Source organism: Ischnura elegans, chromosome 10, assembly GCF_921293095.1.
Source record: "Ischnura elegans chromosome 10, ioIscEleg1.1, whole genome shotgun sequence".
NCBI classification, from domain to species: domain Eukaryota; kingdom Metazoa; phylum Arthropoda; class Insecta; order Odonata; family Coenagrionidae; genus Ischnura; species Ischnura elegans.
This window is the reverse complement of record NC_060255.1, coordinates 58,554,362-58,572,558: the sequence shown is the minus strand read 5'-3', so window position 1 is coordinate 58,572,558 and position 18,197 is coordinate 58,554,362. Positions and strand designations below refer to the sequence as shown.

The following is an 18,197-nucleotide window of genomic DNA, read 5'->3' as shown; positions in this document are numbered from 1 at the left end:
ACCCGTCGCGTTTTCGCGCGCTTGAAAATGTTCTTTTTTCATTTAATCGCGAAAAATAGATATCGTCATTTAAAAATCTAAAAGCGTGAAATACGTACTCCAGGAGTATTAATATGTATTTCGATTTAAGCAATAAAAAAATAATGGGTAAGCACCCTATTTGAGCATTACGCCAAAATGCTAAGCCTCCGTCGTATTTCTTCGTCTTTCCGGCATTTATTTTCTTGCGTAAAATGCTTAAATAAAGTCAGAAAAATGGCGTGTTTGGTCTTAATCTTTCTTAAATTACGCGCATATTACTAATATTTCAATCCAATAAAAGTGTAATATCAATTGCCGAAAGTCATTGTTAGACAACTTTTGGGCTAGTAGATGACTCATGCAGCAGTTGACCTCCAGAAATGGGGAACTTCGAAGCAGGTAAGCAGAAAAAGGCCAGTGGGTGAGTAGAGGGGGGCGTTTTATTGTTCTCGTGTAACTTGATATTTTTTCGAAGCTGAGGTCTTCGTAATACGATCCCTGCGCGAGCCGGGACCTTTTGTTTGATTTCGGAGAAGAGGAAATCGTCGGAGGGGGTGGGGCAAACGCTGAATGGAGGGGGATAGCGGATCGTGGGAAATGCGCCAATTTCACTATCCCACGGCACTGAGTTTCTCACTATGGTGGTTTCATCGCCTGAGGAAGATTCAAAATAAGTGCCTGTCGTTATTAGCCACAAAGGACACATGGAAAACACCTCGTCTTATTTTTATCAAAAGATGGATGCGGGAAAATGGTCAGTGAGAGAGAAAGAGGGAATGGTGAAACGCGATTCCATTATTTTCCGGTAAATTCATATTTTTTCGAAGCTAAGGTCTTCGTAATACGATCCCTGCACGAGCTGGGACCTTATGTTTGATTTCGGAGAAGAGGAAATCGTCAGATTGGGTGGGGTTAATGCTGAATGGAGGGAATAGCAGATCGTGGGAAATGCGCCAATATCACAATCTCACGGCCCTGAGGTTCTCCTGATGGGGGACACCTGGGATTTTCGGATTTTTTTCACCCGATCAATTTCGGTTCCCCACGTCGAACTCTTTTCACTGCTCTAACCTGCGAATTTGATGTAGTTCGTCAGCTTGCCTAAAACGGCGCTGCATGCACTAAACGACTCGAGTTCTCCTCATTTTTCCGAGTAAACTACCAACGACGTGCGAGCGACAGTGCATGACGCGAAATTCAAAGTATTCGAGGTATTCGAGACGGCACCTTTGGCATAACTATTCGAGATCTCGAATATCGAATACTTTCTAGTATTCGAGGTATTCGAGTATTCGCGGATACTATTCGCACATCCCTAATAAAAAGGTATTGTCAGTCTAACATATTTCTCAACATTATAAAATATCAATAACTCCATTGTACTTTTTTCAACCACCATCTTTAACAGCTGGGAGTTCTGATAAGATGTTTAAGTTCTTTCCTTTAATAGATGATGCTAAAATTTCAAGTTGCTCACTCAGCCCTAGCTTTTATGTCACAAAATGAAATTGCTGCATACACTTAGTACACACTATTCTGTACCAAAAAAGCAAAAATTATAAAAAACTAAACAAAAACTACACAAAATACCTCAAAAACTGGTTGCCCTACGGCTTATCATAACAATAAACATTAGTTTTCTTACTAATTAGAGCAACCTGAGAACCATTTGTTTACCTGTGTATGAGGTTTGTGAGTGGTTCTATCAGTTTTTTGCCCAGTCTTGGCTCTAAGGGCGTGAGGGCACCAAACTGTAACGAGCAGAATGCAGGATTGGTTGGTGGGAGGTGTTGAGGAAGGCAGGATTGAGGAGGAGGAGGGAGATGGAACACATAATTACACAAGGCTCTGCACAACACAAGCACAGCATTAGCAATAATATGTCAGCAGCAGCAGCAGCAGCTAGTAGCTCTTGAGCCTCAGGAAATGACATTTGAACTCCAATCTGTACAGCATGGATGGCAAAATATGGATATAACCAAAGGCACAAATCATATTACACAGGAAAATACTACTATTCCCATACTTGAAAAGTCATCCATCCCAAACTCACTCATCTGATGACATTATCTAGCTATGTTTTGGTTTCTCAGTGGCTTAGATTCTTCACTTCATACATTAGCAGAGGTAGGATAGATAAAATATAAACAGCTGGCATTCTACATTCATTAATTCCATTATAAACAACTAATAAACAATTTGATATCAACATCAACTCCATAAAATTACAGCATTTTTAGTAAATTATCAAACAGATAAAATGGTACCTTATCAATACCCCTGACTCCTGATACCTTTTATAAACTTGAGCTATTCTATTTTGAATTGGACTTCATATATTTTTGACTTAAAAAAAAGCTAACAAAAATATGGATGCTGGCCCATATACTTACAATTTTATAAACTCAACCAGCATAATGAAGAATTCATTACGGACTAGCCCACTTGGATACCATAATGATGAAAAATGCCCGGAGAAAAAGCTGTCAGCAGTGGCATTGTTTGGTCATTCTCCCTTTGTACTCTGAATGGTACTCAATTCATCAGTTAGAGAAGAACTGGACAAAATTCCTCCACCCAGCCACTTATGATGGACATAGGCGGTGGAAAGCCAGATGGTTAAATGAATAGTAACAGGGCATCAATACGTAACAACATATTTCAAGGAAAACGATTTGACCTTTGGTCATTCCTATTCTGTTCTATTGAAATACCACGCCATAAGTACAACTTCAGAGTGATGGGGATCGAAGGAAAGGCAAAGTAAACTCATTTACAGCCAACTGCAATCTAAGACACGAGCCTGTAGCATCTATGAACCACACATACAAGAGTATTTATAACAACATGGTTTTGAGCACAAGTTACCTGCTGATGAGTGCTATCAGTGGGTGGGTGAGTTTTCGACCCAATCTCGAATCAATCCCTGTGAACACTCCAAACTGGAACATCAAGGAAACAAGGAGTCGTACATGTAGTGAGAAAGGACCCTGAAATTTCTCTAATAGGTTCCTCCAGAAATTTTTTATAGGAGCAATTAAGTTGTAACTTTCATGTTAAAAGCCTTAATAAGATGAAATTTCATTGAATGTAATCCAAATTCAAACAAACTTTGATAACAACTTCAGCCAGGCAAAGCCAGCATTATCATTATGAATATGGTACAGCAGTGCCAACATGGGAGGATGGCATCAATGAAAGATATGTCTCAGAGGGCATACAAATCCCATTCTTGCTATCTTTGCATTATTTGGTATCACTACACATCAATGGTTCAATCAGAGGTGTTGTTGATCAGAGAAAGAATCCCTGCATACCTTAACGTCAAAAAATGAAAGCACATATGATATGAATGACATACCAAGTTGAATGCATGTTGAACTTAAAAACCAAATAACTTTTCCCTTTAACTCATGTTGCATGATATACAAGCTCTTTTCAAAATTTAACATGCTGTTACTATTATTTTTTTAAAGGTTTTCCTCAACTTATTTTTGCCACTTTTCAGAGCCCCCAAAGTAAGAGAAGTGCCTCTTCACACCAAACCTAATGTTGCAGGTTCGAGTACCCCCTTAGTTGGGATTTTCACCACACAGGCATGGATGTATAGAGAGTGTTTCAATGGGAATCTACAATACTTCAGGAGGCGGTAGGGGAAACAATTCTAAGCATTTTTTGTCCTATAAACATGGTCGTAACTCCTTAGTAACTGATTATCAATCATGGTTTATGTCAACCAAATGCTTGCATTTTCAAAGCATCCATAAAATGGGGTTTTTGTTTGCCTATGGCAATGTAAACATTTAGTAGGGTGCACTTTGCAGATAACATAAAAATGCTGAATGGAATGGAGTGTACAGATGGGAGAGATCTGAAACTTGTGTACCATCAGGACTTCAAAGGGGTAACCCTTTGGTTTTACCCTATTATCACTCTCATTCCATAGATAGATGAAAGCAGTATTAAACAATTGTAGTTTGCGACCGTGCATTCTGATCAGCTACAAGACAGTGTCAGCAACATCTTCAGGAACAGAAAAAAGGACGAGCCAAAGTATTGAAAAAGTGATTGGGAGACCCAACGCTTGAGGTATCCTTGAAAGGAATGAAAAAAAAATGGTCGTGTTATTCAGGCATGGAAGTTGGCCTTTTTCTGACAGTGTTCTTTCAAAGGACAAAGTAAGGCAAGAAATATGAATACAAAGCATTCAATTAAACATGTACCTAACATATATTTCTTAAAGACCATTCCTTGAAATTTAGAGGGTATTATGCAGAGTTCCAATACATTTCCCATATTTTCCAGGGTCACTTTAATTTACCCTATCAACCGACAGCCTAATAACGTGATAGATGCCCATAAAATATAACTGAATCAGCTATTCACTCAGCAAGCTTATGCAAGAACATATTGTGAATATATCTTACCAGTCACACCCGTCAAAAATTAGGCTACACACTTAAAGTAAAAATAAATTATTTATTAAAGCGCATCAGCATTACTCATTGCTCAAAGACAACCGCAGCAAGGAAATCCAGTTTCTTGAAAGCATGCAAAAATATTTTGAAGGGGATATTTGCAAAAAGAAAGAGATAGCAAGTTGCTCAAACACCATTCCTGAAACTCAGAAAACAGTGAAAATAAGTGAGATGTCCATTTAAGGTCATCTTTGAGCCTTTCTGCAAAACTTAGAGAGAAACCACTCTAAAATGAGTGTTCTTCTAATGGGAAATCCAGAAGTATAATGGGATTTTAACCATTCTTTCCATTCTCTCTAACATAGAACTAGTCTATCTTTGAATAAAGAATGGTACTTAGCACTTTTCCACATAAAACTTTATTTTAACAGAATTTAGAATAACTCTTTTTAGTGAGTCATGATATTGCTGCAGTGCAGTGAAACATGTCGACTCTGTTAAAATAAAGTTTTTATATGGAAAAGTGCAAAGTACTATACTTTATCCTTACAATGGATCTCCACAAAGTATCTGCCTCTTCAATTCAATTTATAGTCTATGTTTCACTACATCAGGCTTCACCTGGTAAAAGTTATAAATATTCATTATTATATCTGCACTCTTTCATTGAAGTTTATAGATATCAGTAACGTTTAGAGGGAAAAGTACAAATACAAATATAAATACAGTAATAGTCCTCAACTTTCATACCTAATGCTTTCCTGAAAACATGCACACAAGTAGACCTAATTGTTTCATTTTCATAAACTACGCTCATTTTTGTTGGACTCTCCCTTTTCAATTTAACTTTTATTCATCATACAGTTGAAATCACAAAAATAAGTAACAAATCTAACACTTGCTTGATGTACATATACATATTAAACAATGCCAGCATATGCAGGCAAGACAATGCAATTTGTCATAGTCACATAAAATGTGTCAATCAGGAGGTTTAAAAGTGCAAATAGTACGAAAGTCAAGGACCACCAGCACTTGTTTACATCATAAAGCTAAAGCCTTCACGACAAAGGCCATCCACCCAGAAGGATCTTAACACAATGTAATTTAACATGGCCCATGGCCTAATTTAACAAGGCAAGCACCAAACACACAGATAAAACTAAGTAATTCACATAACACTTACAAGTTTAATGATTTTAATAAGCATCCAATTGTTAGTGGAGGTGGTCATCAGCTTGAAGAACACAGGAGCCAGGCTGAGATAATTTTTTGGATTTTTTCGGGCAAGTTCACACACCACATTCACTGCAGCAGACTGCACGCCTATGATCCAAAAGAGAAAGATGTATACAACATTGGACCAAAGCTTATCTTTTTTAATCGTGGAGCTGTTTATTGCACTGACGGGTCTACATTTTCTACTTGGTCAACAAAAAAAAAACCGAATGTAATATTAAATTTTCTTTCAAATGACATATGATTAGAGATACACAAATAGTATCCGTGAACACTGGAATACCTCGAACACTAGTAAGTATTCGATATTCGAGATCTCGAATAATTATCCTAAAGGTACGATCTCGAATGCCTCAAATACTTAGAATTTCACGCCATAACTGCCGCACGCACGTCGTTGGTAGTTGACTCGGAAAAACATATAGAGGACTCAAGTCGTTTAGTGCATGCAGCGCCATTTTAGACAAGTTGACGAACTACATCAAATTTGCATATAGAAGTGGTGAAAAGATATCGTTCGACTTGGGGAACCGAAAATGATCGGGGAAAAATATCAGAAAATCCCCTGTTTCCCCCACGAAACCCCTCAAAAAAATTACAAATGGTGGGAAAAAAATCAACTTCTGGGGTACCTTGCGTCACGCATTCAGCTACTGCTCCTGAACTGTTGAATGTCCCCTTGTGAATAGCATTAATAATTTCCTAGAAACTAAGAAGTTTTCGCATAGTCATCTAAAAGGTTTCATCAATGATTTGCTGTTTTCCATTATAAGTTGGTATGAATTTCTGGAAAAAGAACAATTATTCACTTTTGCCACAATTCTTGAAGTACGATTCAAAATCAGTGATTTCCAAAATTCAAATGAAGTTAAGATGATAAAAAATCAGTTGGCTTTGAAGATGACAAGTTTGTCTAAACAAAGTCACCCAACAAAAACAGATACCTCAGGAAAAGTGCAACCGAAAATAGCTGATGTAAAGCAACAACAATCAATGTGTTGAATTAATTCAAAATAAAAAAGTTGATTTTTAAAATGTATTTGATGCATACCTTTTAATTTATACATTCATCAAGCGAAATAGAGGAAAAATATACATGTAATATACTTTGTGCAATTCCAGTAATCGAGGTATTCAAATATTCAAGCAATGATTTAATATTCGAATTTGATATTCCAGTTCGAGAAGTCTGCTTTTCGACCCATCTTTACAAATGATTCATTATGTTAGCATGCACACAATTAAGTAGATATAAATTTGCAAAGTACAGTGGCACATCATTTTGATGTTGATAGTAAGGTGCTCACCATGATACCAATTTTTATATTTCACAGCAATTTCATCATATACATTCAATTTTAATCAACATACCAGAATCAGGATCCTCCAGTTTTTCCCTGAGTCGAGGGAACGCTGGCCTCAACGCCTCGGGAAAGCGAAGAAACACCTTGTACATCATGAGCACCGCCTTCTTCCTCAGATATGGCTTTGTGGATGCCAGCTGTCACAAAAAATTTACATGACTTTTTAATGAAATGATAATGAGCAATTTTCCATAAAATAAAATTACTTTGACTCTGGCTTCGTGTTAGATACATCATCTTACTGTTATTCCATTTAACTGAATTCATATCCTTCACTGGGATTCACACGATTCCAAAACCTCTATCAACAATAGTGAAATGTATGAATTATCGATCAAATATTGAAGCATCATTTTTATACTTAATACCAGGTTATTAATGCACACAAAAATGCATTTATTTCTTCACCTTTTCCATTTAATTCATATTCATTTGTCCACTGCATCTCCAATAGCTATTCAATTCAGAAGTATAGTTAAGACATTGTGCATCTTACACTGTTTTTCCTCTCCACTACCGAATGTACTGAAGTAAAATTTTAACATGCACATGAAATTGTCGTTGGTATCTCTCCTACTGACGAAGCATTCTAAATTCATCCATAACTACCTTCTTAACTTCTCGGGTGGCACCTCCCCTCTCAAAGTTTTGATTGGCAGAGATCAATGACCATTTAATAAATGTGGACGCAGAATTGAAAAATGAAGATATTTGGGCTACAGTGATTGAAGCTGAAGGTCACTGGTTTGGAAAAAAAAAACTACGGCAGAAGTTGTAACACTAACCCGCATGTGTGCAGCAATTCATTTTAAATAAGAAAATGAAAAAACCTGGGCAATTTTAGAAAATGAAATATGAATATCGATAAAACTGGTATCAACAGTATATAATAAGGACAAAAAAATTATGACAAATTGTGATAGCAATACATGAGTCAGTACAACCCTAAGGTTGGTTATGAAAGGTAAGGGTAGAGCTCACTCCAAGCTATGGCCTAGGGATATGAATTACAAACATTCAGCATGGGAGGCCCAGTTCATTTCCCTGGAGACCTTCAGCAATTTTTCTAAAGGAACCTTCAGTCAGAAGCCATGAATTCTACCCCTTAAGCTAAGACAGAGTTAGTTTGCATAAAGAATAACAAACGTGTGAGAACAATAAAACTACTGAGACATCATATCCATCCCCTCATTATCACTGCTCTGTATACTCTCGTTAATATAAACAACATTATTACGAATTTCTCGTTATTACAAAGCAAATTGTTGGTCCTGATGAAAAAGCCCATCCAATCTATAATGAAAGCAACGTTATTATGAAATTATGAAACTCAGTCCCAGTCCCAGCAGTTACAAAATGAACTTTATTATGAAGTTCCGCTAATAAGCAACCATAGGCGCCGACTCCATGGGGCTTGAGGGGGCCCGAGCCCCCTCAAAAATCCGTTATGGGTGTGAAAAAAAATGTGTCAGGCTTGTCGATTTTCCCCAGAATGTCCAGATATCGAGATTCGAGTGATCAGGGTTCTAATGTTGATCATATGACTCTTCTAAAATGCTTAAAAAACTTAAAACTCACTACTTAGAAAATTTCCCGGGGCAAGTCCCCGGTTTGGGCCCCCCCAATATTTTTTGCAAGTCGGCGTCCCTGTAAGCAACAGCATTTACGTGGATATACACTACACTAAGTTTAAATAATTGAGCCACATTTAAGTTCTCCTCGTGTATTGTGCCCAAGAGTATCAATTATGGTTCTTTCTCCAGTATACAGGCAACATCATATAATAAGCTTCATTCCTGTGGAATCATGGTTACCAAATCACAACCGCTCGTAAATTGAACGTAAAGTTAGCCCTCTTCCTACGCACATTCGATTTATTAACTTTCAGAGATTTGGGCATTCAAAAATTTCAAATTTCAAATTTGGTGCCTTTCAATTTGGCCGATGCGATGCCTTGTGGCGTAGAAGAACTTGCACTTTGGGCATAATCTGAACAAAGTATCAAGAGGTAGTAAGTGAAGAACATTGAATCAGGTGTGAAGTTAGGAACTGTTCAGCATTTCGCCCGTTCTTCCTTACCGTGGGGAGTGATTTTTTTCCGCTCCGGCTGCATGGCATACCCAGCTAGATCAGTCCATCACAATCGTGAGTTAGCGCACATTTTTGATGAAGTGTTACATTCTGCAGGATAATCATACTCCTCGATTCCTTGTATACAGTCCGGCTGGCAAGAGTTGTCCGATGGAAGCACAAAAGAAGGAACGGAGAATCCTTCGTCAGCACGGTTTGCTGCCAATCACTACTCCCAAAATGCACCTCACACCCTCGCCTAATCATACAATGTTGTCACATGCATATGAAGCACCGAAACAAGCCTGAACCACCAAAATAACGCCTTTCTAAGAATCTACAAAACAATGGATTTTTCTTTGGGTCCTTCCCTTCTGTCTCCTTTCTTCACAGAACCATTTTGTTTACAAATGATGAAGGCATTTCGCTTCCTTACCTGGGAACCTTACACCCTACCCTGAACTAGACCCTTCTGCCTGTCATCAGACAACCCTCGGCAGCTGAACTGTACGTTTATCAACTTACGAACAAGGTCTCCGAATGCATCCAGTTTGAATGTCGAGGACCTCCTGTATTCGGAAAGATACTGACCCTTGATTGCGTCACGCCGCATTCTTCTATTGAGAAGCTGAAACAAATTTTCTTGTTTTTATATATTTGCGCATAATTTAATGACATATATCATTCACTGTTTTTTTTCGACGATTCCTAAAAGAAACGCTCTTACAAATTACGTTATTACTATCCTCCGGTTTTTCGGTCCCGTGAACTTCCTAATAACGAGAGCCTACAGTATTAATAATTTTAGCTACAACCACTACAAGACTGTAAGCCATTGATATATGCCTACAGAAACACACAATTTAAACAGAGTTATTGATACAATTATTTGGATTGCTTACCAGGGTCATAATGTCATTGGCCAAGTCCCTGGCCAAGTCTGGCCCTATGAAACATGCGAGGCCTGAGAGGGCAACTCCAGCATCATACTGCCCCTGGCTGTTCAGGTCCTTGCGGATCATGTTGGTCGTCAGCATGAGCAGCTGTTCCATTAAAAGAAGGAAATTACTTCGATTAATACGTGTTTACACCATGCATTTACCGGTGCAACCATGTGGATGAACAAATGCTCTAATAGATGCACGAAATTAAAAAAGGGGCTATTCCCTGGTCATGTATTCATGCATTTACACAATTTTGGATGCTTACACGGTGCAATTTTGACTATGTTTACACATCTAACCAAGAGGATAAATGCATCCTGTAAACATGCCTTTAGATATAGTGACACATGTAACACACATAAGAGAGCATCAATTACCAATAGAAAAGGAGGTGGCTTCCCAAAAGGATTCTCAAACAACAATGATAACCACTCATAATTATTTTCTTGCTCTTCACAACATTCAATCGGATCTCTGAGTAGTTTGTTTCATAACCCTGAGTTACAATCAACAGGACACAAGTGTGGATATTTCATAAGAAACGATTGACATGAAGTTTCTACCATGGCAATCATAATAACTTGAGGTTGTACATGACCTACAATACCAGCTGAGGGTGGAGGGGAGTGAGTTCACCCAAATCCACAGAGGGGAAACAGTCCATGTTTCTTATGAAGTAATGTGGCAAGGGTAAAGTCTTGATTATGCTTCCTTATAGAGAAGAAAGCAAAAGGAGATTTTGAAAAGATAAGGAGTCATAACCATTTTCTTAGCAATTTTAACTTTGGTTTCTGAATCTTACTTTCACTGCACCTTTTACACCCTTCCTGATGATAAAATAAAGTTGTTTGGAGTTTGTGGAAGGGTAGGAAATAATGACCAGTTAAGGATTTGTTTGAGCAGGGATCTGGCTTATTAACTGATATAAAAATGATACAACCAACAGAAAATTGAAATTCAGATGATTCCAGCTCTACTGCCTTATCAGAACATGAAGATGCAGGGTAAGTTGAAATGAATACATTGAAATAAATACTAGCAATTTTCCACCATTATAAAATTTATTATGACCTAGGTTTGATTGTTACCATCCCATCTTCCAGGTGAGTGTAGTAGCATTGAAACCTAGGTAATACTAAATTTTATAATCTAGGAAAATAGCAATTGTTTATCAGAATACAGAAAAATTCCACTCCATCACACCTGAATCTTCGGATTTCATTTAAATTAATAGTTATCTTGACATACATTTTTTCACTCCTGTAATTTTAATCTCTTTACTGACAGTGCAATGAATAGTCCTTTTTGCGACTTAACATATGTCATCAAAAATCCTTAAGTAGGATATAAACCCCATTAAATGGCATTTACTTGATTGCTATCAATACACTATGTGAGTACCCAACAAAAATACACATATTTATAAATAAGAATACGCTGTTAAAAAAATTAAGCGATGTTGATGAGTTATTAGAACCTATATTTAACTGGTTCATCATTCATGACATCTAAACCACGCGCGGAACAGGTAATCTAAACAATATCAGCAACATGAATACAGTTGGATTCGAAAGCTAATAATAATCTAGCTCATACGTCGAACACAAAAATCGTCTTCTGAAGACTTAGTGCAATAACTCTTTTGAAAAATTATTTCAATGAAATCAGGAGATGCACTCAAATATGACCAGTTTCACACAAAATTTAAAGCCAGTGAAAAAATTTTTCAAGGTGAATAAATTGTTTTTTTTACCTCGGTATCCTGGTGGAAACTCTGAGAAGCAGCCAGATATCCAATTCGTTTGTGAGTGAACTTTGGAGAGGACATCACCTCTATGATATTAAATCCCGCCCAACTGATGTCATATCCAAGCATCTGAAGCTGTAATAGAAAATATATTGATGCCACAAATTGCCATTTCACAAAGAACCGCAATCCGAGACATATCGTTCTAAAGAAATACAGCAAATAAAATACCAGAGAAAACAGTTTTGAGTCCATCAGAAAATTTAAACTCAAAAAAGAAAGTAAGAATAAGCACTTTGTTACATAATATGTTGAAATAGACCTACAGGCCGCCATTAACTATTAACCCTTCCTGGAACATTAATACCATGCTTCAGGAATGATAATTAGCAAACACACTAGACTTCAGCATCCTAAAAACAACTCAAGCTACGTTCCTAACCATAATATCACACCAGCATGGCACTTACGTATGTTAATTTCGCCACAGCGTTGGACTTGACCGATATATTATCCTGCCTCAGCTCCAACTTGATCTCTTCTATACATTGAGCAATATATTTCGCCTGTAATTGTTAAAATATATTGTTGTAACACTCCCACCTCAGGTAATTATGCAAATGAAATAAAACAATTAAAAATATAGAAAATGACAAGATGTGACACTTGCGTACGAACTACCAGCAACTATTTCCTCAGAATTATATTATTAACACATTAATAGAAAACTAACCTCATTATCCTTGTTATTACGAATCCCTCGAACTAAATCTGTCAAATTTTTGTCGAACATTCGTTCCAGGTTCCCTTTCACCTTACGGAGAGCCATTTTTTCAGTTTAAGTGACTAGCTCTAGCGTCAAATAAAAAATACTATACACAAAATTGCAGTTATTTCTTAAAACTGACAGCCACAAGAGGGCAATGTCCTAAGGAAAATAATCCGACAAACATCATCCTGATCCAAGCACCACAGGATCACCGGGACATCTCCCCCCCCTCGCATTTGCCAGAGGTCATGTGACTGATTACGTTGACACCGTGATTCCGTCCCACAATTCTACCCGTCGTGAAGAAGCAAGCAGCGAAATTCGAAGTCAGATGGGCGTCTGTGGGCGTCTGCAATGTTTACTGGAGGTAAATGAGATACGTGTTTATGAGAACTGAGTGAATAGTGACTACATTATGAGTTTTACGGCTAATTAATCACTCATAGGTAGTTATAATAATCTAAAGTAGAGTTTTATGAACGTTATTTTGGGTGTTCTACCTTGTTTCATTACCAAATTCGTATAAATAACGTTAATATAAACCATTATTTCTTAGCTTATACATTGTCGTTATTTCCGAGGGCGTGGGATGACCTTACCTGGGTCAAGATAATGTGCGTCAACGACTACTGTGTTGTGAGTAATCCAGTTCAAATATGAATTTTAGTCAGATGACACCGGTCCAACTAACAAGGGGTATTTTGTCTCATTTCTCCTTCTGTGATATTTTTGGGTTTTCCAGCATATGGATTGGAGAAAGATTTCTTGGGTTACCCATCTGGTCCTTCTCGTGCAGGACACCCATTTTTTGGAGGCTGAATCAATGATAGTGTGGCAGCAACAAAAAGCAGGAAAGCACTAGCCAATTTTTTTTATAAGAAAATAAACAATACTCTAAATAAGAGCAACAAATTCACTCATGAAATAAGACCATGGTGCTCGGGAAAGGAAGAGAAATAAGGGAGAGGAAATAAAAGATGAATTGGGAGGGGGAGAGAACACCAAATTTCACAAGTTCATCAGTGATAAGGCATACCAGGAAGGATATGTGGAGGTGTTGGCAGTACCCAAGTAACATTGACCGTTGGGCCTCTGTTGGGGAACCGTAGTCACGGTTGGCTCATTGTGGGTGGATATGCCAACCAAATTCCGCTGTTGGCCCAACGCAGATATTGTTCGTTGGCCCAACGAAACGGTTTATGCTGTTGGCCCAACGGAAATCCCCAACAATGGCCCTACGAAATGGATTATCGTTGGGCCACCGTTGGGACATCATACCATTTCCTCAATTTCCGCCATGAGCGCTGCAAACAAAATTCCGACAAGATCTTCAACGTATTTGACATAAATGGTTCCAAGAAGTGGAGGCTTCTTTAATGCAACTTGTTAGTATATATATCCCCGAGGGCACATGAAAAATTGTAAACTTATAAGATCTGTCTGTTTCGAGTCTAACTTAACCGATGGAAGTTCGATATGGGCCGAAAATAAGCACGATGTATACTACGATTGCATACGTTGCAGGATACGGTTCACATGGTTCCCTAGCAACCTAACAAGTTTTGGTTGTTAGGGATTGCTTTTATATGTTAATCATTCACTATGTCTTTGTGATAGCAGTTAAATAAAATAAGTCGAGTGCTTCTAACAAAAATAAGTCATTGACCTCATTTGGTAAGTCTTACAAAACTGGCATTCCTAAAATCATGTTACCTTAAACAGATAGTTTCGTGGAATTTTAAACTTTTCATCATTAATTTAGATAGATCGATATGTATATTTTTTTCAGATTGTGGCATATCTAGTATACGTGGAAGTTTTAATGAAAACAGTGTTTCAATGGACAAAGTGAGTGATTTAGACCTCTCTGAAGAGAATGAGATTGAATTTATATGAGTAAACCTAAATAACATCTGCACTAATATTATTTTATGGAAAATGCATCAACTATTATACTCAATCAGTGTTTCTGTGATTCCTATTAATATCCCTAAATCTCGCACTTATTAATCCAATTGAGTAAAATGGACTAAACTTAAAGATTTCGTTACCGAAGACCAGAGAATAGGAATAAATAACTCAGGGGTGTACATCTTGCAGTGTGACATGTTTGAAATTAAGGAGGATTTCTTTTATTTACCTCTTCAAAGTGGTACCATTGGTATATTTGTAGTGATAAAATTAGTACCTGGATGCAAATTGCAGTCCACCCAGATTTTATCTAAGTGTGTTTTGTTGCCCTACAAAGAAGATGGACAGTTTTTGTGTGTGCCATATTGTAATATGGAAAGGTGCTGTTGAAATTTTCCTAATTTTGTCCTAATAAAAATTGTCCTAATTTGCGAAAATAAAAGTTGGAGACCTTCTGAACTGATATTGATTTTTTGTTTTCCACTTTTAACCACTGTAACCTTACTTTGTCCTATAGCATTGATTGTTAATGTATTTAATTATTTAATTTCATTTTGATTTATAGGGAGTTAAAGGTAAAGATTCTATCTACCGGTATTGTATCAAGTGAGAAGGTAAATTAATTTAACTCTCATTCTATAAAAATGAGAAATGCCAGTAAAATATAGCTTTTGTTGGGAAACGGATGGCAGAATTTAAAAGGGCCAACGGTTGGAGATTTGTTGGCCTTGGGTTGGGAATACGAAGGCCCGACTGTAATGCTCTGTTGGCCCATCGTTGGGGAATCGTTGGTTGGGATACGGTTGGCGAGGTGGCCAAATCATACCATGGGCCAACCGCTGTGTCCCACCATCTGCCAACAGAGGGCCAACCAAAAATGTTACTTGGGTACTAACTTCCCACAGCAGGAGACACACAACATAAAGCCCCAAGCTCTCTAGAGCCCTCAAACATATAGAGGCTGGCCTATTTGATATCTGATGAACCTTCCCGGGAAACAGCAACAGCCAACGAAAAGCTTCGCCGGACCCCCGCGCTGCACCTTGCAAGGAAGTCCTTATTTCCACTACGAGTCACATGTCTTTCTTCAGCTTGCACCTCCATTTGAGCCTCCTACACAGCTCAAGGCAAAGTCTGCAATCATCATTTTGCTCAAATTTGAGCTAAGTTATCCAATTCCATGCCTTAGATCTCAGCTTAGTAGGGCTATGATAAGATGAAAACTGGGCTCAGAATATATCATAGTCACAGCTGCAGACTTGGCCTTCAAATCATCAATGCACATTCCAGGCATATATGTAGCCAGAAATTTGTTTCAGTGGGGTACTAGTGAGTCATAAAAGTTGCTGACTTTTAGTAGCTAATTTGCACACATCGCATATTTTTCAATAAAACAGCTACTTTTAACTAGATTATACTGAAGGGTAAATTCATCATACATTGTTGTCAGACATTATGAAATGTAACTATATTGAATCAATGGAAAGTCAGAGGACAGATGCCCCTGGGCTAGTGGTCTCCTTAGCTGATGCATCCCTGGATTCTCCACAAGGGAATAAAATTTAGGGGGCTGAAGCTTCAATAGCCCCCAGTCCCTTGCTTATAATATCTGGCTTCATCCACAATAATAATGATATTTATTTATTCAGAGACATTGTAATAGCATCTTTTGAATAGGAGATTTTTAACCCTCAATTTAAACAAAGCAGGTGAAGAGACGGATTTAATTTCAACTGGGATATTATTAAAATTGCAGAGGCAGAGTGGTAGGGGCCTTTCAGGCAGAGAGAACTTGAGTATTGCTGAGTGTGTGTATTATTTCTGGAGGGGGTAAAGTTAATGTGGTAAGAGGCATTTGCAGGAAATTTGTCCCGGTTGGGGTGTATGAAGCAAGCTCATGTCAAAATTTATAAAGAAGGAAGTGTGAGGATTTTAGAATTTGAAAAAAGAGGTTTGCTTGGGGCTTGTATGGAGACTTGAAACATTCACTTGATGGCTTGCTTTTGGGCGGAAAAAGGTCTTCTAGAGGCACTTGAATTTCCCCAGAACAAAATGCCATAGGATAAGTGAGAGTGTATTTTAGCGATATACAGCTCTTTCAAAGTATCCGGAGACACAACAAGTGCAGTGGTGCCGACTCCATGGGGCGTGAGGGGGCCCTAGCCCCCCCAAAAATTAGATTTGGGTGTGAGGAAAAAAATGTGCCACCCTTGCCAATCTTCCCCGGAGTGCCCAGATATCGAAATTCGAGCTATCAGGGTTCTAATGTTGATCATGTGACTCGTCTAAAATGCTTAAAAAACTTAAAACTCACTACTTATAAAATTTCCCGGGGCAAGATCCCCGGTTTGGGCCCCCCCAATATTTTTTGTAAGTCGGCATCCATGAACAAGCGCTAACATCCTAATCATATAGGTGCCTACAGATACTTTGCTGATTATGGCTTGAATATGATGTGACCAATCTAGGGTAGCGGAAATGATAAGCCCAAGGAGCTTGGAGGTATTTATGCTGTTTCTGAGTGGATTTTTCTTATTACTGGGAAGGAGCTCCACCTTATTGGATCTCTTATGCAGGAATTGCAGAAAGACAGTTTTTTCTTCATTGAGCATAAGGTTATTATTGCTGCAACATTGTTGCATTTCATTGAAAGTCACATTTCTGAGACAGATTAGATTTTGGGGACTGTCAGCTGTGATGATGGCAGTTTATCATCTGCATAAAGAATCAATTTGCTATGAGATAGGTGGTTCGGAAGGTCATTGATGAACAATGGGAATAGGAGCAGTCCTAGTAGTGACCCTTGAGGTACCCCATGGGAGAATTTCATTGGACTGGATTTAGCAGTCGAACAGCAGCTGGAATAGCAGACAACTTGCATCCTTTCACTGAGATAGGACATGAACCATTTAATGGGCAAACCAACGATGCCAAGAGCATTGAGCTTATATTTTTAAATGTTGTGGTTAATGAGGTCAAAAGCCTTGCTTAGGTCAAAGAAAATTCCAAGGGTGAGTAGTTTGTCGTTTAGGGAAGAAGTATTTCGTTAATGAGCTCAAAGGAGGCAGTTATAGTGGATTTACCATGGTATCATGGTCACTGCAGTGTGAAAACCATGTTGGTTATCATGGAGTAACTTCTTTGAAGATAAATATTCATACATACGTGTGAAGAATAATTTTTCCAATAGTTTCAGAAAAACAGAAAGGATGGATATAGGTCTGTAGTTATCAGCATTATTGTGAGAACCTTTTTTATGAACAGGTATCACACGGGAAGATTTGAGATTGGTAGGAAAGCACCCAGAGGAAAAAGATGAGTAAATGATATCAGCCAGGGGTAATGCAATGATGGGTGCAACAGCTTTCAGTACTGGTATAGGGATGTCATTGAGGCCAGTAGAAAATTTATGTGGTATAAAGACTTAAATATCTACGGGTTAGAATATTTAGATTTTGTCTACTATATTTATCTTTGGTTTTAACCATTCAAATTAGCATTTTTTACAGATTGTGAAAAATAAAAGTATATACTGCCCTTCCTGTTCTCTATTTAAGTTTCATGGTCAAAACCAAAGTTAATAAGAGAAGCAAGAAAACCAAGTCATGCCCACCAAACATTAATAATGAACCTTAGAAAGTGATATCCATTTATTTTTCATCATGCAATGTTTCACACATTAAAGTCTAATTTTAGTAGCAGAATTACACTAGA

The 18,197-nt window shown here is 37.8% G+C and overlaps 1 protein-coding gene across 2 annotated transcripts in view; it reads right to left on the bottom strand.

Annotated features, from left to right (window-relative positions):
- LOC124167272 (AP-3 complex subunit delta-1) overlaps positions 1–12,825 on the bottom strand; it is a 50,050-nt gene extending 37,225 nt beyond the window's left edge. The window contains exons 1-7 of one of the 2 annotated variants that reach the window (XM_046545181.1): positions 12,537–12,825; positions 12,274–12,369; positions 11,810–11,938; positions 10,015–10,155; positions 7,050–7,179; positions 5,626–5,765; positions 1,699–1,772 (exon numbers count right to left, since the gene is read on the bottom strand). In XM_046545181.1, the coding sequence (XP_046401137.1) occupies positions 1,699–1,772; positions 5,626–5,765; positions 7,050–7,179; positions 10,015–10,155; positions 11,810–11,938; positions 12,274–12,369; positions 12,537–12,632 (806 nt within the window). In that variant the 5' untranslated portion in view covers positions 12,633–12,825. The remainder of the gene's footprint in view (positions 1–1,698; positions 1,773–5,625; positions 5,766–7,049; positions 7,180–10,014; positions 10,156–11,809; positions 11,939–12,273; positions 12,370–12,536) is intronic. The other variant, XM_046545182.1, reaches the window with a different exon arrangement.
- Between the last annotated feature and the right edge of the window lie 5,372 nt (positions 12,826–18,197).